Source organism: Physeter macrocephalus, chromosome 11 (genome assembly GCF_002837175.3).
Source record: "Physeter macrocephalus isolate SW-GA chromosome 11, ASM283717v5, whole genome shotgun sequence".
NCBI classification, from domain to species: Eukaryota; Metazoa; Chordata; class Mammalia; order Artiodactyla; family Physeteridae; genus Physeter; species Physeter macrocephalus.
The window spans coordinates 177,972,820-177,997,042 of NC_041224.1; the positions used below are offsets into that span (position 1 = coordinate 177,972,820).

Here is a 24,223-nt window from a genome sequence, read left to right on the forward strand (position 1 = left end):
TGAGCTGGTGAAGGAGGAGTGCTTGGTTAACTAAAGCGGGGTGCAACTGCTGGGGTGGGGGGCGGTCACCGTTCTTTACAGTGGTTTCCAGTGCCCAGCAGACAGCAGTGGCCTCTTATTGGAGCGGCTTCCCCTCCAGGCGTGCCCCGGTTTGGTTAGAGGCCAAATCAGCAGCCCCTGCCCCCGTCCTTTTGTTCAGTGAGCCCTGCTCAGAGCTGGGTCCGTGTTGGGCTCTGGGGACTCGGAACGGAGGCAGACCTGGCTGGGGCCCTGGGCGCAGGCAGAGAGGTGTGGAAGCGCCAGGGGGAGTGTGGGCCCAGGGTGGTGTGAAGGGCGTGGAGCAGAGGGGGCGCCGCCCGTGACCTCTGTTGGGGCTGCTCACAGGAGGGCTCCGGCCAGCCTCCTGGACGCTTAGTCAGCGGTGGCCTGTCGCCCCCAACTCCCTCCCTGCTAACTGGAGCTCCTTGGGGACAGGGCTGGGGTCTTATTTGCCTCGGTGCAGCCTCAACTCAGATAGTGTTTGTTGAATGAATCAGCGAGGGAGCTTGGAGGGTTCCCTGGGCAGGAGCAATTCCAGGGCAGTCGAGGAGGCCCCGGGACACGGATAAAGCCTGAGCTTGGGCTGGGAGGCATGGGGGCATCACAGCCTCCCCGGGAGCTGTCTGGACGTGGCCTGGGGCCGGGCCTGCAGGCAGTGCAGACGGTGGTCCTGCTCCCTGAGCTTAAGCCTCCCGTGGCCTCTCACACACTTCCCGACACCTGGGTCCTGAGCACACTGGGGCAAGGGTCCTCTGGGGTAGCGGGGAGGGAGTCCAGGTGGGCGCTGACCCGCCTGCTGCCCAGCACGGCCTCTGCCTTCGGGGCCACTGGTCAGCAGGCTCCGCCCCCCACCGCAGGTATAAGGTCTGAGAGGAGCCAGTGGGGAGCTGTTGAGGCCACCCTGGTGGTGGCACCGGACCTCTCTCAGGCACGCTGAACCGCAGGGCCTCCCCCACCAGCCACGCTGTCCATGGAGTTTGCTGCTGGAGCCATCGGAGGTAACAGTGGGGACAGAGGGGTCTCGGGGGGGACCGCTGCTCCCGGGGCCAGCAGGAGGGGCTGGAGGGGGTGCTCTGCCCGGGCAGCAGTGGGGTTTGAAGCCCCCCGGAAGTGGCCGGCACCTGGTGTGGGCCACAGGTGCTGGGAGGAGACAGCAGTTTTCCCGGAGGCTCGGGGCAGGCGACACGGGGCCCAGGAGGAGCTTTTGGGGGGCCGGCCGGGGGGAGTCTGCACTGGCCTGGGGGGCTCAGCCTGGGAGGCTGAGGGGCTGCCGGGTGGGAGCAGAGGGTGGTCTCTGCCTGGCCAGGGGGAGCCCGGGAGCTGTAAGCATGGAGCGGATGGCGGAGTCGTGGGAGGGGAGGGGAGGCTCCAGGAGAGGGTGACAGTGAGGACAGACGGGGCCTGGCTCCTGCCACGCTGACTGCGAGGGTGGGCGTGGAAAGGGAGGGTCCCAGCCGAGCCCGGCACCCCCTCCGCTGGCGGTGTGCACGCACGGGGCCAGTCCCAGCCTTGCTGACCCTCCAGACCGTTTTTGGGGAAAGGGCTATTGTGAAAGCCCGATGCAGAGATAGCCGGCCCATCGGGAACGGGCTCCTCCCAGCATTGATCACACACACAGGCTATTTTGGCGGAGGCACCCTTGGCCTTGCTCCTCTTGTGAAACAGCAGCGGCTGCCCGTCAATACTTCTGGGAATGGTGTGGGGTGTTCTCTTCAGAAGGGGAGGGCAGTGCCGAGCCAGGAAAGACCAGGGCCCTGGCCTCATCAGTGGGTTTCCTGAGGTCCCGCTGTGGGCCGGGCCTGAGGCCAGCTGCTTCCCTGGACATCAGCCCCCTAAGGAGGAGGCTCAGAGAAGGGGCTTGACTTGCCCAAGATCACACAGCAGGAAGGGCTCCCGAGTCCTGCATCCTTTCTCCAGAGCCCAGGGAAGGCCTAGGTGGCAAGGGCTCCTGCTCTGTGCCTGGCTCGGGGATCATGGGGATCAGACCTGGGCCTTTTCCTTGAGGAACTCTAGTTCTGGAGTCAGAGACGGCAGGCGGTGGGACAGCAGCAAAGCCATAGGACAGGGGCTGTGACTAACGTGTTTTCTGGCACAGAGGCAGCCCAGAGTATAGGGGTCAGGGAGGGCTCCTGAGAGGAGGTGATGCTATGGCAGGGCTTTGATGGATGAGTAGGAGTTTGGTGAGGTATATGTAAGGGTCAAGGAGGGCTAATTCTACCCAAGTCATTCAGTCAGTCAGTCTTTTGCTTCACTCTCTTTGTTCCTTCACTCATTCATTCATTCATGCATATTTAGCGAGTCCTGGGATACACAGTAAATAGGGCACAGCCCCCACATGCCTTATTGTCCTCAGATGGCCCTCACCCCCACCCCCCCCAACCCCCCAGGGATGAAATCCCAGGGACCTGCCCACTCGCTCTCTGTCTTTCTCATGGCAGTGCTGGGGGCTTGGATGTTGAGACCCTGGTGTCAGGAAAGGAGAAAGAGATAGGCGGGTGGCACCTGGCCCTCTTTGCAGGAGGCAGAGGGCCCTGGTCCAGGAAGCCCTGAGTCCTACTCTGTCCCATGCAAACTTGTGCTTCCAGGCAGTCCCTCACAGAGGCCTGGGGTGACCCGGGCTTTCCCAGGCCCCAGCCTCTGCTTGGGCTGTGTCCCCCCCGCCATCACCCCCAGAGCTGTGAGGTGCAGCTGCCTCCTGGCTTGCAGACAAACTCTTCACAGACTGAGGCTTGAGGGCGAGCTCGGCCTGACTTGGAGACAGGGCCCAGCAAGTTTTGGACCAAGTCTCCCAAAACACGACGCCAGAGGGGAGGCCGAGGAGTGTCCTTGGCTTTCAGAATGAGGCTCCGGTGGGCCAAGACCCGGGAAGGAGAAACCACTAGCAGCCTGGCAGACATCGCTTTACCTCTCTGAGCCTCAGTCTCCTCATCTGCAGAATGGGAGTCACTCTCCCTCACTGATGAGACACGGTGTGGAAGAGAAGAGCCAGGGGCGGCCTTTCTCAGCGGGAACACCATCAGGGTTCACCCGCCCCCTCTCCCTGGGGCGGCTCAGGCTCCTGCTCTTCTCACCGGTTCCTCTGGTTTCCTTCCAGGCGTCTGCGGTGTTGCTGTGGGCTACCCCCTGGACACGGTGAAGGTGCGGTCAGCCCCAGGCCCCTGCCACCCACCCCAAGGCCCCTGCCTGGGCTTAAGCCCCCATTCTTGGCCAGAAGACCCTTCTCGCCTGCTATTCAGAGCCAGTCGGCCCCCGGTCCTCGGGACTGTAGCGCGCCTTTCTCACCCCGTGCCTCAAATTTCTCATCCTAAATGGGGCTCACTGTCCCTGCTCTGCCCAGTCAGCAAGGCCGCGACAATCAGGTGGGGGATCTTCCCCTCCCCCAGGGCCTGCCGACCTTGCCCCTGGCCTGGAGCCACCCCTTCCTGAAGCCCACTTCTCCCACAGGTCAGGATCCAGACAGAGCCCAAGTACACGGGCATCTGGCACTGCATCCGGGACACGTATCGCCGAGAGCGGGTAGGCCTGGGGAGAGGGTCACGGGCAGCAGGATGTTGGGGCCTCGGACCCCAGGGCTGCCACTCACCAACCAGCCTGGCAATACTGAGCTTCTCTCTGAGCCTCAGTTCTCTCACCTTCCAAATGCGAAAAGTTGTACCAACCTCCTGGATTCCTCTGAGAACAAGAGCCGGGGTGTCTGGCTCACAGGAGGTGCTCAGAATGAGGTCCTGCCTCCAGAAGAGGGTCTAGAGGGGACATCTGGGGACTTGGAAGGTCTGGGGAGGAACCTGTTTGCATTTCTGTCCCCTCCAGCCTGGGCACCCCTCGAAAGAACGCTGGGTGGAGTCATCAGGGGCCCCAGGGTCCAGCTCGGAGCCCCGTCCAGCTCGGGGTCTCAGGGACACTTACCAAAAAGAACTTGGGAATCAGTGCCGACCAGGGGTGAGCAAAAGAGAAACAGCAACGACCAAGCTGCTAGTTCAACATCATCGTCGTCAAACAGCTGCCCTAGGTCAGGCCTGGCCCCCGGCCCTTCAATCCCTCAGCACAAGCTCACGAGTCGGGGGTTACAAACCCCATTTTACAGCCGAGGAAACTGAGGCCCGAGGCAGTCTACGTGACTTGCCTGAGGGAGGACGGGGCAGGGGCTCGGGACCCCCTCGGGCAGCCACTCCTCCCAGCTGGGCCTCTGGCCTGACTCGAGCCCTCGGGTCCCCTCCACCCGCCGCCAGGTGTGGGGCTTCTACAGGGGCCTCTCGCTGCCCGTGTGCACCGTGTCCCTGGTCTCGTCCGTGTCTTTCGGCACCTATCGCCACTGCCTCGCGCACGTCTGCCGGTTCCGGTATGGCAGCGCCGACGCCAAGCCCGCCAAGACGGACATCACGCTCTCGGGATTCGCCTCCGGCCTTGTCCGCGTGAGTGGGGCGGGGTGACGGGGTCCCGGGACCGCAGGGGTGGGGAGAGGCTGGATGGAGCCTGGGGGACTGTGGCTGAGGACACAGCTGACTCGGTAACTGAGGGCAGGCTAGGGAGCCTCTCTGAGCTTCTGTCTCTTCATCTGTAAGAGGCGTGGTGAGGTCACGCGTGTGAAGCCCCCAGCCTGGGCTCTGACAGGTATGAGCGACCACGACATGCAGCCAGTGTTATTAGTAAAATTATCCTATGTTGTCTATTAACGTTATCAATGCTTACATTAAGTGTTACATTATTCTTACACTAAATACTTACATTAATTAAATGATACATTAATATGTCATTAACAGATTAATGATGAGATTAAGCGCTTCCGCGAACTGGAGTCACATTTACCCGACACCTACTGTGTGTCAGGCCGCTCTGCCAGCAGACTGTGTGTAGCTAAAGGAAGCACTGGCTCCGGCTGGGCGGGCGCAGCCGGCTTTGAGCCCCGCTCCACCATGGCCCGTGGGCCAGCCCGGAGCTTCTTGGGGCCCAGGCTCCCTGGCGGTCACCACGGGCCACAGAGGCTGGGGGGAGGCCAAGGGCAGGGAGTGCGGGCAGCGGGCAGCGCTGCCTCCTCATGCCTGTCGGCCCCCACCCCTGCTACAGGTGTTCCTGACCTCGCCCACCGAGGTGGCCAAGGTCCGCCTGCAGACGCAGACGCAGACGCAGACGCAGCAGCGGCGCCCCTCGGCCTCGGGGCCCTCGGCTGCGCCCCCCACGTGCCCCGCACCCCCTGTGGGTCGGGCGCCAGGGCCCAAGTACCGCGGGCCGCTGCACTGCCTGGCCTCGGTGGCCCGGGAGGAGGGGCTGCGTGGCCTCTACAAGGGCAGCTTGGCCCTGCTCTTCCGGGACGGTCACTCCTTTGCCACCTACTTCCTCTCGTACGCCATCCTCTGTGAGCAGCTGACTCCCGCCGGCCGCAGCCGGCCAGGTGAGCGGGGGGCCGGGGCCTGGGGCCGTGGTGGTGGTGAGGCTCAGCCTGGCGGGAGTTGACGTGGGGGGAGGAGACGGGCTGAGGTCACACTGGCACCCAGTGCCTCCCAGGTGGGAAGCTCGTTGCCCTCCACATGAGAGTCAGGACAGGCCTGCTCTGGGTGGCCCTGGACAGGTCATGCTGCTGACAAGAGCCCAGGGCTCCCTCACGGCCAGGCCCCGCCCTGGGTGCCCACCAGCTCTCCTCGGGGGCCCCAGTGCGGCTTCCTACCAACGCACCCGTGGGGCCCTCCCCGCAGACGTCTTGGGCGTGCTGGTGGCCGGTGGCTGTGCAGGGGTGCTGGCCTGGGCCGTGGCCACCCCCATGGACGTGATCAAGTCGCGCCTGCAGGCGGACGGGCAGGGCCAGCGCCGCTACCGGGGCCTCCTGCACTGCGTGGTGACCAGCGTTCGGGAGGAGGGGCCGAGGGTGCTCTTCAAGGGGCTGTTGCTCAACTGCTGTCGCGCCTTCCCCGTCAACATGGTGGTCTTTGTCACCTACGAGGCCGTGCTGAGGCTCATGCGGGGCCTGCTCTCATAGCTGGTGCCCATCCCCAGGGGCCAACCCGTCAGCAGCTTCCAGAGGCCGCAGGGGCCGGAGGCGGCGGGGAGTGTGGGGGTCTGGGCCCCAGGGGGCCATCCCCCAGGACAGCGGGGGCCTCCCGCCCAGCGACCGACCACGAGGAGGTCAAGGGGCCCAGGGCTGGCCTGAGGGTCACAGGAGCCCGGGAGAAGCGGGCCTCTGGGATGAGGGCGTGCTCGCGTGCAGCCGCCTGTGCACTTGGCTCAGTGGTTCATCCCGGCTCCCCCCCCCGACCTCTCCCCGCCGCCCCGCGTCTTCAGAGCGCCCCTGCGTCCCCTCGGCTCCCCGTCCTTCTCTCCCCGCTCAGCTCTCCCTGCTGTGCAGTGTGCTCTTCATTCCTGGTCCTCAGACGCAGCCAACTGGTCTCCCCACCAGACAGAACCCAGGCGCGGCCGTCTGGCACCCGGCGCGCTCGGTCCCCACACCAGGATGCTCGGGGAGGGTCTCCGGTCCTGGTCACCCAGCCTCGCTCCACCTGCGGACCCGAGGCTGAGCGGCGAGCTGTTGCCAATAAAACGTTTCTCGGGCAGCTCAGTGGTGTTGCTCCGTGGTCTGTGGGGCTGGTGACTGGGTCCCCACCTCCAGCTTGTCCTCAGAGGCCAGGCCCTCCAAACCTGTGTGGCCAGGGCTCCCGCTGCACTGACGGCACGCTGAGGCCCCGCCAGCTCTCCGGCTGGCCCCGCTCCCTGGGCCCTTGGGGCCGGGGGCCACGCCTGTGCGCTGAACCTGCCCCAGGGTCCGTTCAGTGCTCAGCATCGTGCCTGCTCTCCTCCCCACCCCCATCCCAAACCCACCCCCTTCCGAGTGAAACTGATCTCCAGCCAGTTCCAGACACCAGAATGTGAGTTGCCTTTCCACGGGGCCTGGAGGAGGGAGGCTCCGTGTAGCCTCAACACCGCTGGGTCCGTACACAGGTTATCACAATGGCTCAGAGAGGACCAGGCCTACCCAAGGCCACCCGGCAGGGAGAATGGGGGTCTCACACCTGCACTTCTGAGGCCCCAGCCCTCTCTCTGGCACCACGTGGCTTCCGGTGACGGTGCAACACGAACCTTCTGGGTGCCCCCCACAGCAGCCCTCTGGTAAAGCCAGACCAGCACCTGCCTCGACACTCAGACACTAGCCTTGACCGTGACTTTGGACTGAAGTCCAGTGTTCACTGGTCCACCTCCAGTGTTCTGGCTGAACAAAACTCTTTCCTGTTCCCAGAACACGTGGGTGGACCCTCTCCTCCGGCCTCTCCTGTCGTACGGACCCAAGCATTTGCTTACACCCTGCGCTCTCTGCCAGGGACGCCCTTCCCTCCTCTCTGCCTGGCTAACTCCAGGCATCACTAACCCCAGGCGTCACTTCCCCCAGGAAGCTCAGCTGCTCTTAGGTGTCTCCTGCTCTGCTCCATGGGGCCTGGTTCGTCGTCTGGTCACTCACCCAGCTCCTGCACCCACCCACCCCTCCCCCGCCGCCCCGAGACGATAAGCCGCGCACAGGCTGCACGTGCCTGATGTGGACTATATCCAGGTCAGGGCCTGGCACGCAGCAGGTGCTCAGGGAGCGTGGAATGCGTGGATGCATGAGTGAGTGAACGACGTCCCGCAGTGGATTCCTGGAAGTTCACCGGGCTTGCAGTTAAAGATGCCGAGATGCTTTGGCCAGGCGCTGGGAGAAGGGCGTCTCCTAACAAAAGGTTTCGACGTTCGTCAAACCCCGTGCCCACCTTTGGCAAGAAGACCACTAGTGTGCCCTCTTGCTTCGGCCCTGGAAGGAGAGTTACTCCCTCCTCACGGGGAGGGTGGGGACCGTCGGCCACTGAGCACCGGCTCTGCTGCGCTGGGGAAGTGGCTCCGCAGGAAAGCCCGGGCCTCGCTCGGGCCTCGCTCTGGCCACAGCCTCTGAGACGCAAGGCCCTTCGGAGGGCGGACGTGAAGGGATGGCGAAGAGAAGGGCTGGGCCCAGAGTCAGTGGGCCAGAGCTGGGATCTCCTACTAAACGGGGCCACCCTAACCAAGTCCAGGCTGCACCTGAAGTTTCAAATGGGAGATAAAGGGTGGTCACCCAAGGGCTCCCAGAGCCCGTGCTGGCTGGGGGTCGTGGGGCCTCGGAGCCGCATCTGCCGCGCTCTGCGCAGGGCCGGGCCCAGCTCTCCACCGCCGTCAGGGGGCTCCTCACTGCCCCTCAGATGCAGCTCCACTGGGCTCCCCCAGACCGGGGACAGAGGCGGAGCAAGGTCTGAGGGGTGGACGTTAACAGTCACGGGGGCGGGGGACCGACCTCCCGCCTCAGCCCCCTAACACCGCCGGGCCGCACACCTGCCCACCCTAATCCAGGGCATCTCTCGGGGAACTTTAAGAATCTACTGGTTCGCAGCAAAATGTGGCGGGTGGGAGGGTCTGTGGCCCTTACCAGCAGTGACGTTGGGCAAGCCACCTGACCTCTGGCCCAGGGCCCGGCTGACCCAAACATGAGGTGTCAGTGCTCTTGTTTTACGGGGAACGGGGGGGGGCCTGCCCAAAGTCGCTGGCCTGTGTGGGGCCTCAGCCCCGCCCTTCTGTGGCCCCAGGACGACGCCCACTCCTTCTGGAGGCTCCGGCTGGGTGAAGGGGCGGCTCTGCTACCCAGGGGACTTGGCTGTGGTCCCTCCTGTGACGTGGACACAATGGAGCAGAGAGAGGCTGTCTCAGCTGCCCAGGCCACACGGCCTCACCATCCTCTGGGCTCACCTCCAGGGGCCACATCCGGTCCAGCGGGAGCTGAGGCCGGGAGAGGAGACCGGATGAGCTCGGGCCGCACACGGCACCCGGCCACCCAGGTGGAAACCTCAGGGTCCTCACGTGTAAAACAGCCTGTGCGAGGAGACAGCACACGAGACAGGATGGGCACGTTCGGTCACAACTCACCGTGTGGCCTCGGACAAGTCACATTCCTCTCCTGAGCCTCAGTTTGCCCACCTGCAGTACAGGGTGGGCGGGCAGAGTAAGCCCAGGGCTCCACCCCGGCTGGGGCCTGTCGCTACAGGGCGCCGCTCTGACGCCCCCGTGCTGTCCGCGAAACAAGGACATCTGCTTGCATTCTCCAGCAGCTGCTGGGAACCTCCAGGGAGGGTGGAAACCAGCACGGGGAAGACCGCTGAGCGCCAGGAAGGGGCCGCTTCCAGCCGATTCCCGAAGCCTGCACCTCCACGCCGTGGGGCTCCCGGGACCGCGCTTCCATCCCACACGCATCCCGGTATGACCCGTGCAGGAGCAAAAGGGCATCCGCGGAGGGTCAGGCGCGGCACGGCCCTGGGCTGGAGCGAGGTCTCTGCTCGCCCCTCAAACCCCAGACGGAGCACAGTGACACAGGCGGGACCAAAGGAAGTTTATCTGTCACGAGTGAGACCAGAGCAGGGCACCCAGCAGTGGACCCTGCACCTCCAGCAAGGGCAGGCTATTGGACCCAGGGCTTCCCCGAGACAGGCCGCTGCTTTTCCGAAACTACACAGGGTGCTCGGTTAAACGGGCCTCCCATGGACACACAGCCGAGGGCCTCGAGGGCTGCCGCACGCTGCCTAGCTGTGCCCACCCGTCTGGGGCACAGGCAGGACACTGCTCTGTGCAGACAGACTTCCACGCCAGTCAAGTGTCAAAACAAAAGCACCTGCAAAGGCAACGGACTCCCCTCAGCGTCTGGCACAATCAGAGCAAAGCAGCCATCAGTTCTCAGGATGGAGTGTCTAGGATTACTTGGTGCAAACAAAATATTAGTACGTTCAGGGAAAACAGCATGATTCCTGGAGTACAGTACATGCATGGTCTGGAGTTTAGTATGTAAACTGGGAAGTTTCACCCACAAAAGACTCAAGTGAGTAAAAACTGGCCCACTCTGGCCAATATTTAGAAACGTTTAAGGCAGCTTTCAAGCTGAGCGATCTCTTGGTTAAATGTTTAGCAAAGCTTTTGGCCAGCACTTCTCTTTTAATTTTGGGGGGTCATGTGCTGAAATGCCTCTTGTGCCCATTAAGCTTCCCCATATCAACTTTTCGAAGCACTTCTTTTTGGTTTTATGATAATAACATCTTGATTCCAGGTATGCATACATAGACTACATATTCTTTGACAGAGCACGTTTAAGAGTATGTTTGGACGTAGGATGCCTTCAAACAGGAGCTGTCCTGTGGACCAGAACAGGCTGGCCAGTGGACATCCAGCCCAAGGCTGCACATCCTTGGGGCTGCTCTGTGGGAGACTCCAGCTGGACTTGTCTGTGTGACCACTCAGTATTACCCGGCACCCAATCACCCCACAGGGCTATGCTCACAGGAGACAGGGAATGACATTCAGCAGAAGAAAGAGCATTGATACACACAGAGGGCTTATAGACACCAGGCCAGTAATTACCGTGCGACACAGCCTAAGGGAAGTGGTGATTCAACTGGGCTGGGATTCTTGGTAAATTACATCTCTTACTAAGCGTATAGAAAGTGAGCGTTACTCAAAGTCGTAGGACAGCTTCCGGGGAGTCATGAACTCTTTCACTATCTCGTCTGTGACCTCCTTGCGCCGGGCCTGGTGCTCGGCGATCAAGGGCTGCAGAACTTCTATGAGCTCCTTCTTGAGCTCGCCGGTGAGCATGGCCCCGCTGGTATAATCCTGCCCGGGAGGAGACAGGCCATGTAAGAAACGGCTGCGCACGCCCTGGGTACCTCCTTTGCCCGGGCACCACCCAAGCAGAGCCTGGCACACGGGCGGCATAGAAAAATGAGAACCTTAAACCATGCCTTTCTTAAAATGACTCTGGGCCCTGGTGAGCAGCCGCGACTCAGGCTGGCACAGCGAGGGGAACAACGGGGCCCGCCACCCCACCTCGCCCACCCTCCTTGTGGGGTCGGGGGACTCCAAGCCCTGAACCCGTGGCTGCTCCCTTTAGCTTTACTGGCTTAGCTCTAAAATCTCTGCCGAATCTTTTCTCATTTTCTGATTGTGATGGTAACATGTACTTACTGAACAAACTTAATAAGGTACCCAAACCACAGAGAAGCAGCAAAGTAAAGAAAAAAATCCCCTGCAAAGCCAGTGCCCAGAGGCTAAGGGCCACTGCTAATATCCTGGCACGTTTTCTTTTAGATTTTTTCTGGTGCATTGTATTTAAACATAGTGGATCTCACTGCACGTCCAATTTGGTGTCCTTTTATCACTAGCACTGGCGTGTTCTCCTGTGTGATCATAAACCTCACACCTGCGTAATAACCCCTCCTGACAATTCTCAGTTAAGGTCTCCTCTGTTGTACAGAGTCTCTTCTGAACTTTTTGCTACTATCATTTTTACCGTCTTTGCATGGAGAGCTCTTTTTCAGGATTAGTTTCTTGGAAAAGATGCCAAGAATTGGAAAACCTGAAGCAGGGGCTGTGAACATTCTTCGGGCTCTTTGGCTCACTGAGAGGCACGCTGGGAACACTCGACTTACCCGGGTGAGCCCCAAAGCGTCTGGATTACAGTCAGCGCAAATACGGCACAAACCCGCTAAATCGGTAGTGGAATTGTTTCAGCACTGAAGGCGTCTTCATTTAACTTCTAGTTCTCTATGACTAGTAGGATTAAACCTTTCTGTGTGGCTACTCACTAGCAGTTTGTATTTTCTCTTTTGGGAAGTATCTGTTCATGAGGTTTCTGGGCACGTGGTCAGAACATGACCGACCTACTCAACTCTAACCTGGTCTTAGCTGAGCGCCTGCCCCTCAGGCGCCAGGGACGCTGGCTGCCCCCGGCGTGGCTGCCAGGCCTTCCAGGTCCCGTGTGGGCACTGGGCCCCGCCTCACCTTCCTGATCTGCTCCAGCCTGTCGTCACCCTCCAGGAAGAAGGTCAGGTACATGAAGGACACGTCCACGTCGCAGTTGCCCCCAAACAGCCGGTGCTCCTCAGTGGTGCCTCTGCCTCCGGAGAACGCGTGCTTGTTGACCTGCGCCGGCGGGAGGACACACAGGTGCTCGTCGGGCCGCCGCCCTGCGCGCGGAAGCCAGCCCAAGCAGTGGCAGGAGCCCTCGGACTGCTCCTTCCCACCGAGCCGGGGGCGGGCCACCGTGGGGCGCACTGCCGAGAAGGGGGACCGGAGGGCGGATGAGCTCTGACCCCCCCCACCCCCCAGAGACACAGAATAGAATCGGGAAAGCCAAAGCACCACCTGTGCTGAAATTGGGGGAAAATGTCCTAAAGTGTCCTCGGGCTCAGTAAGAGGACAGATATGAGCCATCTTCAGAGTAAAAGGGACGACCAGGGAAGGGCGGCTGCTGCCTGGGAGGGCGTGCTACTGGCGGAGGACAGGAGAGCAGAGCACCCCCCCCCGCCCCCCACCATGGACGGGAGGACGCGAGGCACAGGACAGGGCTCCCGGGAGAGCAGAACCCGTGAGGAGCGCCGAGGTGGACAGGGCCCGCAGGCGGTGCCCCACCTAAAGACAGGCACTTCGAGAAGCTGAAGAAAGAAAGACTCAGAAACTAACAAAATGGTTTATAGGATTGAAGATAATCTTAGAGAAATCAGGGTCAAGAGGTAAGAGAAGAAAAGCCAAAAAGGGGAGACGAAGTTCCTTTAATGTTCTTTCAACGACTATTTGAGAAACCTATCACGTACAAACGTCACCCTCATCTTCTTCCAGAAAAGGGTGCGCCAACAGTCTCAGTGGACACGTTTGGTAAGCCTCCCGGCAGGACTCCGGAGCGGATTCCTAACCGGATCATCCGGAATCGCAGACTAACATCGGGGGCAGAGGCTGGTGGCCACGAGTGAGGCCAGAGAAAGCGGGACTTTCTGGTGGAAGTGCCAGCGGCTCTGAGGGACAGCGGAAGCTCCGACCTGTCCCCGGGCGGGATGTCCCAGGGAGGCAGGAGGCACGTTTTGGCCCGCATGACAAAGGAGCGGTCCAACGATCCATATTTGAACTGAAATCTTAAATTTGGGTGGTACTCTACAGTTTGCAACCACTTTTATATGTGATCTCATGGAAGCCTTGCCCCTAGTCTGCAGTTTTGTACAGCTGCTCCCACTTGACAGTGACACCCGGACAGCCATGGTCACTCACCAATGGCAGGTGAGCGGCGGGGCCCAGACAACCCAGGGCTCCTGCCTCCAGGCCACCGGAGGGCCCAAGCCGTGCGGGACCCGGGTTATGGCCCTGCCCCACCGCTTCCCAGCTGTGTGAACGTAGGGAAGCTGCCGGACCCCTCTGAGCCCTATTTCCTTGCTTACGAAATGGATGCAGCCCCCGGGGTGCTTGTCAGGACTCAGTGAGCTCGCACAGGTGAGCACATGGCAGGTGATCACGCAGCCAAGCTGCCGTGTCCCCAGCACTCTACTGTTGTTATTCGTGGGAGGGGCCTGGAGCGGATGCCCCTCTCCTGGCTGGCGTGGAGATTCTGCTTCTGGAGCTGAAGGTGGGCTTGGAGGTTGGGAACGGCCTGGCCTGAGCCTGACCTGCCCCACAGGGTGCTCGTGATCCTGGCAGCCTGGGTGGTTCCCGACCCTCCGCTCACTGCTCACCCAGCCCTCAGGTCTTTGCTGGTCCTGAGCGAATGAAAAATGTCCCAGAGCTGAAACGACTTCTTTAAAACAACTTCCAAAAACAAAACAAAATGACTTCTCTGCTGGAGGGAACAGGAGCTTCCCTTCCCCTCTTCTGCACTCTGTGCTCTGGAATTTTCGGCCAGAAGTGAAAGAGAAAGGAAAGCCCTGCCTAGGCTGGGAAAGCTGGCGGCTACCACTTCCTGGAAGACAGTTCTGATACTAAGGGTTCCCCATTGTCAACCAGAATTCGGGACTTTCCAGAAGGGGTAGGGGCCCGGTGGTAACTCAGGTGGATGCACTACGTGCCTCAAATACAGTTTCTGTCACTCCTGTTGTAATCGTCCAACCCGCAAATGTGCACTTGGTTCCAAATAAAATGTCAACAGCTTTGTGGAACAGTGAGGGGACTGAACACATACTGGCAGTTCAGAACTGAGCAACAGAAGTGCGGCCCTGAAAAGTAAGGAAGTTCAAACGAATTCTGACTTCCAGTTTCTCTGGCGACCCAGAAAATATTTACTGAGCTCCTGCTGCATGCCGGGCCGGGCGTAGCACTCCTGGGCGGGACCCGACTGTGGAAGGAGGCTTATCAGTCCTGAGTCTCAGTGAGAACTCTGGAGAAAACCAGCCCCCACCAGCTTGGTAACGGCAGCTCGTGGGCCGGGAGGGCATCTCCTGGTTTCCGGTGGAAACCTGGTCAAGTTGGTCATCCTCTCTGGGCCTCATCCTTCTTGTCTTTAAAGGGAACACACCACTATCTCCCAGTGAGAATTAAAACCGAGAAACATAAAGCAAGCGCCTGGCCCAGCTCCTGGAATACGGCTGATGCCCAGAAACACACTACATTTTTTTCTATTGTTCAACTGTAACTAAAGAAAATTGCCGTGATTTTGCTTCCCGAACAGTGTTGGTGAGGAAATCAGAGAAGAAAAAAAAAGAAAAAAATTCCAAATTCTTGCCCACATGAAAAGACACAAATAAAATCCCCCTGTCATCTGGGAACGGGGACAGGCTGCCTGGACCCTGGAATTCAGGGCCCCCGTGGCAGCGGAGGCCAAAGGACAGAGCAGCACCACGTGTGTGTGTCTCCCCATGGTGTGGCCCTGTGCAGAGGCTGCCCGCCCCCCGGGCAGCGCTCACCTTGGTCTTGATCTGCTTGGCCGTGTCCGTGAGGAAGATGGAGGAGTTGGGGTCGCTGGCACTCATCTTGGTCTGGGCCCCCTGCAGGGCGGGGAAGAAGGTCGAGTGCAGCAGGGCTGGCTTAGGGTAGCCGATCCTGGGGGCCACGTCTCTGGTCATCCTGAAGTATGGGTCCTGTGGGGAGGGAGGGGACAGTGGGAGAAGTGGGCCAGCTGCTAGCCCGTGAGCAACCCCTGAGCGGGCCTCACAGAAACCCCCAAGCTTCCAGTGAGTTCAAAGAATCAGCTCCGCCCCGCAACGCCTTTTAGACCCTCCTTTCCCACCGAAGAGGGCAAAGAACCTCCTGCAACACCCAGGATGACACAACCCTGGCCCTGCCTCCTGACCTGGTCGATGGCACACGGGATGAGGCACTGGACATCTGTCCGGTCTCGGAAGATCTGGGGGAATGAGTTGCTGAAGGAGGGAGCGGCCTGGATGGCAGGAAAACTGATCTTCCCTGGAAAGGAGGACAAAACATCTTTACACACGAGACCGCTTCCTGCTGGAACTGTAAAAGGGGTGAACAAAAATCGGCTTTCTCCCCACTGGAAAAGTAACAGTCATTAAAGAAAACCTGAAAACTACAGAAGAGTAGAAGGAAGAAAAAAACCCCTATAGTCCCAGTTTGTGTCTCTTTTCACCCATTTTCTCTCCCTTTCACACTCTGCATTTCAGTTGTGATTCTCCTCCGGTCTGTTCTTTACAGGTTCCACTTTGTAACATACCACGTATGTTCCACGTACCCTAGAGAGTCAGCCATTCTCTATCCACTGGGCGTCTGGGTTGTTCCTCAGCTTTAATTATTCTAAATTATGACATCTTGGTACATAAAACTGTTCTCAATATTTTGGATGCTGCTGCTGTTAACACTGCTACTGCTATTTGCTTAGACCTGCAGAAGCGGAACTCTGGGGTCAAAGGGCGTGGATCTTGGTGTGACCCCTGGTAAGTGGAGCCGGGCCAGTCCACCCCTCTGCGCTGCTCAGGCATTTCCCAGATGGCCCACGTGGCTCCAGCCCCGAAATGCTGTCTCTGTGATGCTCTTTCCGGCAGCTGTTTTCTCCCCTCTGCAGAAAGACGCACCTCATTTCTGGGTTCCTTTCTGCCTCTGGGTGTCCACGTGGCAGCTGCCACTGGCACCAGCACCCCCTTTGCAGCACTGCGCGTCCCTGGCTCTGGCTCAGGGCCTTCCCTGGGCTCGTCTACACCCCACGACTCTATGGAGAAGGTGTCACTGTCGTCCCCGTTTTATGCACGTGGACACCAGGCTCAGACTGCCTCTGTGGCCTCCCGGAACCAGTGCGCAGTCAGTAGTGGCTGAGCCAGGGCTCGAGCCCAGGTCTCCTGGCAGCAGAGTGTGTGCAGCTCCTCGTTACGCCTGCTGTCTCCTTACTCACTTGGGGCAGCCTTCAGGGAGACAGCTTTCCACTCGAGGCCGGGATTCCCAGGGTTAAAAAACCCTTTCAAAAGCACAGGGTTTGGGCTTCCCTGGTGGCGCAGTGGTTGAGAGTCTGCCTGCCGATGCAGGGGACGCGGGTTCGTGCCCTGGTCTGGGAGGATCCCACATGCCGTGGAGCGGCTGGGCCCGTGAGCCATGGCCACCGAGCCTGCGCGTCCGGAGCCTGTGCTCCGCAACGGGAGAGGCCACAGCAGTGAGAGGCCCGCGAACCGCAAAAAAAAAAAAAAACAGCACAGGATTTATGCCCCAGCTGTCAGGAATGGATCTGACCGAAACATCAAAGGGTTCTGCTTCTGTGAAAAGCCTCCCAATAAGGCCTCTGTGCATTTCTCTCTGCACTCTTCCTTACAGGCCCCTCACGGTGGGCCCTGGAATGTGCTCCCTCCCAGAAGGCACACCCGGCACAGAGCGCCTGCAGGCATATCCTGGGAGCTGCCCAGGTTGGCAGCTACTAGGCCTGGGGCCGTGCACCCAAAATAAAGGGGAGGGGGTCCGGAGACCCAGCCTCTAGTCTCAGGATTGATTCTCAGCTCAAGGAGCTAAGGGTCTCAAACGCGAGAAAGCCAATGAATCTGAACGGGGCATGGAGGGAGATAAGGGAAAGGGACGTAAACGTGGGCAAAGGGGGCCTATCCGCTGGGGACAAGCCTGGAAGGAGAGTGAGGGAGGGCAGGCAGGGTGGGCTTCCCAGGGCCTCCGGTCAGGACCCTCCTTTTGCAGATGGGGAAGCTGAGGTCCAGGGAGACAAAGACGGCAGGTTCCGGCCCTAGAGCAGGCCCTCCTGCAGCCCCTGGGCCCCCACCAAGGCCTCCCACGCTGACTGGGGTCCCAGGGGCAGGTGGAGGACAGAAGTCATCTGTACCCTTCTCTTCCTTCTAAACCTTAAAACGGATGACTAAGGACAGGGACAGAGGGTGTCCCGAGGGATAGCTCCACATGGCCCAGAAAAGGGGCCAAATGCATCACACCAGCTCTTTACGTTCCAGGGAAAACCCACGTATTTAAAGAGACAAACTGCAAATGCTACCATCTCAGAGACAGCTCAGCCCCGGGCAGGCACCAAGCACGTCCCCCTGCCTCCTGCTGAGCTCGGCTCCTTTCTGAGGGCAGCTGGGCGGGGACCGCGGGCAGCAGCGGCTCCTTACCGATGCAGTCACTGTCAGTGAAGCCAAAGATGCCTTTCACTTGGTTGAAGGTGACGTGCTTCTGTATCTTCACCACGTTCTTGTAGAAGCCTGGGCTCATCCTGCAAGGACAATCAGAATGAAACCCTGGACCCAGAGGGTGGCGTCCACTGAGGGCAAAGCAGCAGATGGTACAACATGGCAGGCCAGACACAGGCCGGGACACACTGGGGAGGAAGGCGCTGTGACGCCCCCTGTACGCAAAGATGCCTGCGGCAGGCGGGGCAAACACACCTCTACCTGTGGAAGGAAATCAACATGAAGCTGATAAGCAAATAAGGCAAGAACACACCAGATTCAGTGGTTAACTCAGCGGCTAACATGAGATATTTAAATTCTGCCAGGGTCACTGGCTGAGCATATGGGGCTTTAAGTTTGGGGGCCCCAGTGCAGCTTTTCTGTTGAGATGGACTGTGTGCTTTCTTGTGGGAGATTACCGTTGACCCTGGAACAACGTGGGTCCACTTACACATGGTACTTTTCAATAGTTAACACTGCAGTGCTACATGGTCTTGGCTGGTTGAATCCATGGATGCGGGGAACCCAGGCTGTGGAGGGCCGACTGTGAGTTATACGTGGATTAACCTCCTCATTGTTCAAGGGTATTTGCCACTTGTTGCCGGATGGAGTGTCCGGATAGCAACTGACGGGCCCAGGAAGGAGGGTCTGTCTCAGCGCAGCTGGTCCTCCCTGCATCCGGCCACCACCGTCCCCTCCACCGTGGGGCAGCCAGGCTGTCCGGACAGGGCGAACTCTCCTGGGTAGTGAGGGGTGTGAAGACGAGGCCTGGATCTGTGGCAGCCATTCAGCTATTAGAAGGAACTAGGCTGAAGGGGCAGAACCTAGAGGGGCTTCTTACACTGCATCTTTTGACTAACATATTCAGTAGCTTTTCCTCCAGGCCCTATTATGTGTCAGGCACCATAAAGATAACAAGGGAAAAGGCGGGAAAGCTGCTGTTTACTCTCAGGGGGCAGGAGCTGTGCTGAGCGCGGGAGATACACTGCCACTGCCCAGCTCCCCTGTGAGGCGGCAGCTTCGCCTCCACTTTCACAGAGGCTCAGAGAGGTTATGATCATAGACCTAGTGAATCTAGGACCTGGGATCCAAACCTAGGCTTGTCTGGTGCCAAGGCCTGTGCTTTTCTCACCACATCTCACGGCGTTTGAAGAGTTTAAGGCTTCTGGCCCTGACGGAGGGCCACCGAACGCCTCTGGGCAGGCAGGGGGCGAGGGTCAGAGTGCAGGGGTGCCGGCTGCCGGGGTCTAGGGCAGCCACAGGCAGCGAGGCCGGTAAAGGCCAAGGCCACCAAGGCCACCGCAGCCGGGTCTGTCTGAGTTGAGCAGAGTCGCACTCAGACAGGGAGCAAGGGCGGGGGAGGGATGGCGGCTTCCACTTCAGCCCTGGGGGCACCGGCCAGGGTGGGAACAGTGCTGCGGAGGACGCGCCAGGAGCAATGGCAGCAAGCAAAGCGCCCCCGGCACAGGTCGGCCCCCGACACCCCCGAGGTACAGTGAACACACCAGAGAGCAGAGTGGGGTAACCTCCTGGAGAGACGCCCGCTCGCTCATCCTGCTGGGACACGAGCTACCTCCCGTGCCAGGGCTCTCCTGGGGGAAAGCAGCAGGCCTCGTGCTGCCTACGCGTGGCGAGGGCCAGCGCTGTCCGCCACCGGGGGGGGGGGGGGCGCGAGAACTGCGTGCATCCTGGGGTTGACGCGACTGTCAATGCTAGTCCCCTGGGCAGATCAGCCGGTAGGCCCATCCTTTTCTACCTGGGGTCATGCTGCATAAGATGGCCTCCAAGCTCCGCGAGCAGGGGAAGTCTACGGCATCCCTAGTATCAGAAGCGGTACTGCTGAAGAAGACCGCCTCGACCGTTCTTGGAGGCCGGGTCGCCTTCTGGCTGCACTGAGAGCGTGGCCACACCCTGCCAACCCCCCAGGGATGTCTGTCCCCCGGGCTCGCCCCTGCGCCGATGCAGCGTGACGCACCCCGAGGCTTCGCCTCGGGGACCAGGAACAGACCCAGCTGCATCCTGTAAATGAGGGCTGGGTACCAGTCTGCCCCCCGAGAACACCTGCCCTTCACACTCACATAGCCTGGAGAACATGGCCTGGATTTCCTCACACAGGCAGGCAAATGAGCGACGGGGTTCTAAGCTGGAAGAGATTTTCCCGAGGGACACTGAGCGCTCACCAGGGCCAGGCTCTGCTGGAAGCACTGCACGTGCAGCGGTTCAGTGGTCGTCCTCGTGACCCTGCGGCGTAGCTGCTCCCGTCCACCGAGCTGACCATCCTCTGTCCTTTCTGCTCTCCCTTTGTCCTCACAACACTTATCTCACCTGGTTTACCACCTGTTAACTCCCGTTAGAGAGAACCTGACGGAGCGGCTGGATAACTGTCTTCGCTGCTGAACCCCCAGCATCAGTCTGACACGTAGTAGATGCTCAATAAACACTTGTCCAACACTCACTGCCCAAGTCACACAGGAGGTGGCGGTCAGGACGCGAGCCCAGGCAGGGCACTCTGAATCCCTCGGCTGGACCACCCCTCACTAGTACTAGCCCCCCACTGCATAGGAAAACGGGGGCTCAGAGGACTGAAGGACTTGCCCACAGGAACCAAACCAAACCCGGAACACAGCTGGGTCTGGAGCACTGGCCTTCAGATTCCCGGAGCAGTGTCCTTCCACCCCTCGGGGGTCCTGGCAGGAAGGCCCCTCTGGGCCCAAACGTGTCGGGGGACAGGGTGGAGGGAAGCCTCAGCCCCAGCACCAACTCCTTCCCCCATGGAGCCCCCCGAGAGGGTGGAGGAGGCTTTGTGTCTTTCTTGTTCCTAAGGAAGATTGGCTTGGGAAGGAGCTTTATGAAGTCAGAGATTTAGATTTTGAGTTAAACTTCAAGAAAAAAAGTAAAATGCTTGAGTGTTTAGAAGGAACTCTTAAAGGGAAAAAGACACTTGAAAACAGACTTAAACATTTAAATGTTCCTCCTAACTTTAGGTTCAACATAAAATACCTAAGAAGAGCTAGGACAGGCCCTTTGTCTGCGTTTTCATCTTTATTCCACGTTCATAAAGAAAAAGGAAGTTCTCAGGGAGCAAAGGTGGCAGAATTGAAGCTGCAGGTACCAAAAAAGACAGGGTGGAAACCAGTCGCCACAGACACCACATTCTCCCAGAACGAGCTGAAAGCACGGTGGGCCATGGTGGTCTCCTCACGCGGACTGTTCAAAAGTTCCCGCCCCCGCCCCGACATTCTCAAGGACTCGTCAGAGGCGTTTGTTTCTGTCCCACCAACATCTCAGAACCACAACGGGGGACTTCGTTTTGCTCAGTGCTATGTTCTCGGGGCCTCGGGCGGCACCTGCCACAGCGAGCGCCCCGTGACCGCTGCTTTACTGGTCTAGTGCGAGAGGACAAGCCCTCACACTGCACCAGAGTGGGGGCCGGGGCGCAGGCGGACCAGAGAGGGGTACCTAAGTCTGGCTGCAGGAGGGACAGCTCCCAGGAGAAGGTGGTGCTTGACCACGTGTTTGGAAGACAGCATAGGGATCTGTGGAGCTGGGAGTCCCGGGGTCAGGGCAGAGAAGAGCAGAGACAAAGGCGAGGGTGTGGAACAGCAAACTGTTCTGTCTAGCTGGAGGGGGCGGTGACCAGAGAGGAACACAGGCCAAATCACAAGGGGCTGGTGTGCAAAGGAGAAAGCAAGAACTTTATCCTGATGATGATGGAGAACCAGGAAAGCTGTGAGCAGGCGACTGAGCCACACCTGCCTTTTAGAAAGAGCGCTGGCTGGTGGGGGACCAGAGGCCGAGAGGGGCCACGGGGGGTGGGAAGAGGCTGCACAAAAGGATGCCGGTGACTGTGTGATGCCAGCACTGCCTTGTCCTAAAAAGAGCAGCAGAACCCATGGCGTGTCTATGGGTTCAAGCAGTTGAATCAGGTCCTTTTAAGGAATGGGGGAGCGAAATAAAACTAAGTGTCATGAAAATGATAATAACGGTGAGAGCTAAGGTCTCATCTAACCCTGTTCCGTGGACCAGACTTGCTGACTCACAGACCCTGAACAGAGGAGACCTGGGACTCGAACCCAGGTCTATTTTCCTCCCTTGGAAGGTCATGTTTCTTCATGGACCCCACAATGCCTCTGTGCCCACAAGAGAGTGATTAAAAAAATATAACAGGTAAAATTAGAAAATTCATTCATTTACTGGCTGGTAGAAAGGTCAGATTTCATACCAAGGCATGTATGTCTCTCAATGGCTACAAAGCTACCCCTTAGATTTCAGCAGTTACAAAGGGACCCTTCTGGGGCAATGTTAATCAGCAAGCCCCTCTGCACTTACTGAGCACGCAGCCCTTCGGCGTTTCCACTACACCCTGCCTGGGCCTCTAACGAATCTCCTAACAGGGGCCACACTCCACCAGCAAGTTGGGCTCTCAATCACTGTCCCCCATGGACAGCCAGAGCCACGCAGGGAGCACCACATCTTAGGGGCTCATGCAATATTTGGTGCCCTGAAGAGCATTCGTCTTGGGACGTTGGACAGAGTCTTACTTTTCTAACACACTTCTTGGTAGTTGTCTGGAATGAAGTTCAAAACCGCAGAAGTTACAGTTTGAGGACTTCCAGAAGGAAATCTTTTGGACTATTAAGTGTCCGGTTTAACTAGACTGTGAGGGAACTGTGTCACCAGTGAGTCTTTTCTCTGTAGGGAAAAAGGTACACTGAGAAAGAGAAAGACACCCAAATTGGCACAACTGACCATTTGTGGAGAGAAACTACGATACAGATGCACATCTGTCACAAGCTGAGGATGGAAATCTTATTTGTCAATAAACCAATAAACCAGACCATAACATTTACTAAAGGAAGAAAAACATCTTCCAGACCTCGAGATGCTTCAGGTGTCTCAGCTGCAGCCGTGGCCGCGATGACTTGTCTACAATCTGCATCTACTTATTTAAAAGGCAGCCAGGTGTTCTCTCCTTACCCCATGTAGTCAAGGTCAGAGAAGATGAAAGTCTTCTTGATGTCAAAGCCGCAGGCGATGATGTCCTTGGCGTTCTCCACAGCGTAGCCATAGGCCTGGTCCAGGGTCAGGTCCTTCCACAGGTACTTCTCGTCATCGGTCATCTGGATGACCAAGGGCACATTGAACACATCCTGCAGCCACCTAAGAGACGGGGGGAGGAAGGCCGTCATCTCACTTCCCTGCAGAAAAACGCCACTGTGCCTCTGAAAACACGGTTCCTGCTAACAATGTATGTCAAAACGTCCCTGCCCACAAAATCACACGCTCTGATCACACTGTGACTTTGACTCCTGTTAATAAGGGCTACCACTGTTTATTACCGTGTCAGCTCTGTGCTGGCTTCCCTGCACACTTTATTTTGAAGCCTTACGAGAACTGTAGGTGGTAGGTATTATTACTCCCTCTGGCAGATGTGGAAACTAAGGCCCAGAGAAGTAACTCTTCTATGGTCACACGGACAGGGGAAGAGGACGACGCAGGTCCACTGACTCCAAAGCAGTGCTCTCTCTACCACCCACATCCCGCTAAAGCGACACCAGGAACAGGGTGAAGAGAAGCCACAAAGGCAGCAACTCCCCAAGACCTTGGTTGTTCAAGCAGACGTGAACTAGTACTGTCTTGTCAGTTCTAGACAAGGTTTATGACTAATATTTCTTTTTCTTTTTTTGGCAAAATAATACATTTATTATCTATGATTGGCAGACATACTGCTGATTTAGTCTCTCCATGGTTCAAAAGAATTTCAAAATAACAAAATAATTTTATACACCATACTCGATCAGTAATGTGACTAACATTTCTGATTCGCTAATACAAGTGAGAACAGTCATACGACGCAATACTTACTTTGTGAAGATAAACGGGATGAGGTGACCTACGTGCATTGCTTCAGAAGAAGGGCCCCTGCCCGTATACAGATAAAATGGTTTCTTATTTTCATAGGCATCAAGAATTTGATGCATGTCTCTAAAGGAAAAAGGGCAAAAGAAAATAGTGTGATGTCCTGAGAAAAAAATCACGGTGTGAATGCTCATTTGGAAATGATAAACAGACAAAACAACCCGGATAATCACTAGAGCTTGTTATCCTTGGCGCTTATGCTATAAAAACGACAGGAAACTTCTTCTGAACTGGTTCTCCTGTGATTGTTTTAAAAGTGTAAGACATGCAGGTTGGGAATAATGTATTTAAATGTTGGTGAGCCACTGGATCTCTCTTGGAATCCCTCCAAGTATTGATGTTGACATACTGCCTGCTTCACACACCTTCCTGGGAGTCACACCAGGCCAACACCACCTAGTCCTTGTTGGGAACCACGCAGCGCCGACACTCTGCTGGCCCAGACGGGGGAAATCGCAGGGCTCCCACAGTCCTGACTTAGGGAGGGAAGTAAGGGGTGCCCCCAGGTGGAGATCTGCTTTGGGCTCCCTCAGCTACACTGGGACCAGGTGTCTTCATCTGGGAGTTATTCTGGAATCATCCACCCTCCCCAAGGACTGGGGTCCACTGACAGTGCACACGAAGGGGCCTCCTTCCTGGCGGTACATCAGAATCACCTGGCCAGCTGTTTCCATGCCACATCTGCCTGAGGTGTGCCTCCACAGACTCTGGTCCAGTGGGTCTGGGGTGACGTCTGGGAATCTGTATTTTTAAAACCTCTGCTGGTTCAGAATGGCCATCATCAAAAAATCTACAAACAATAAATGCTGGAGAGGATGTGGAGAAAAGGGAACACTCTTGCACTGTTGGTGGGAATGTAAATTGTTACAGCCACT

The 24,223-nt window shown here is 58.2% G+C and overlaps 2 protein-coding genes across 2 annotated transcripts; one reads left to right on the forward strand and one right to left on the reverse strand.

Annotated features, from left to right (window-relative positions):
• Positions 1-902: 902 nt before the first annotated feature.
• Positions 903-7,471, forward strand: SLC25A47 (solute carrier family 25 member 47). The gene is made up of 6 exons (XM_007109081.2): positions 903-1,037; positions 3,134-3,177; positions 3,484-3,555; positions 4,269-4,451; positions 5,104-5,428; positions 5,730-7,471. Exons 1-6 carry the CDS (start codon positions 1,010-1,012, stop codon positions 6,008-6,010), a joined length of 933 nt encoding a protein of 310 aa, XP_007109143.1. The 5' UTR covers positions 903-1,009; the 3' UTR covers positions 6,011-7,471.
• A 1,914-nt stretch (positions 7,472-9,385) lies between these two features.
• WARS1 (tryptophanyl-tRNA synthetase 1) lies at positions 9,386-23,497 on the reverse strand. The gene is made up of 7 exons (XM_028496389.2): positions 23,295-23,497; positions 22,407-22,589; positions 17,373-17,473; positions 15,113-15,225; positions 14,727-14,900; positions 11,845-11,985; positions 9,386-10,677 (listed from the first exon to the last, which is right to left on the reverse strand). The coding sequence occupies exons 1-7, from the start codon at positions 23,480-23,482 to the stop codon at positions 10,516-10,518; spliced, it is 1,062 nt and encodes a 353-aa protein (XP_028352190.2). The 5' UTR covers positions 23,483-23,497; the 3' UTR covers positions 9,386-10,515.
• Positions 23,498-24,223: the final 726 nt, after the last annotated feature.

Coding starts and splice junctions, on each gene's coding strand:
- SLC25A47 (XM_007109081.2), top strand. CDS start 1,010: ATGGAGTTTGCTGCTGGAGCCATCGGAG. Junction 3,556..4,268: donor ACACGTATCGCCGAGAGCGG/GTAGGCCTGGGG, acceptor ACCCGCCGCCAG/GTGTGGGGCTTCTACAGGGG. Junction 5,429..5,729: donor CGCCGGCCGCAGCCGGCCAG/GTGAGCGGGGGG, acceptor CCCTCCCCGCAG/ACGTCTTGGGCGTGCTGGTG.
- WARS1 (XM_028496389.2), bottom strand. CDS start 23,482: ATGAGCATTCACACCGTGATTTTTTTCTCAGGACATCACACTATTTTC. Junction 22,590..23,294: donor ATCCCGTTTATCTTCACAAA/GTAAGTATTGCG, acceptor CCCGTCTCTTAG/GTGGCTGCAGGATGTGTTCA. Junction 10,678..11,844: donor GGCTGGAGCAGATCAGGAAG/GTGAGGCGGGGC, acceptor CCTCCCGGGCAG/GATTATACCAGCGGGGCCAT.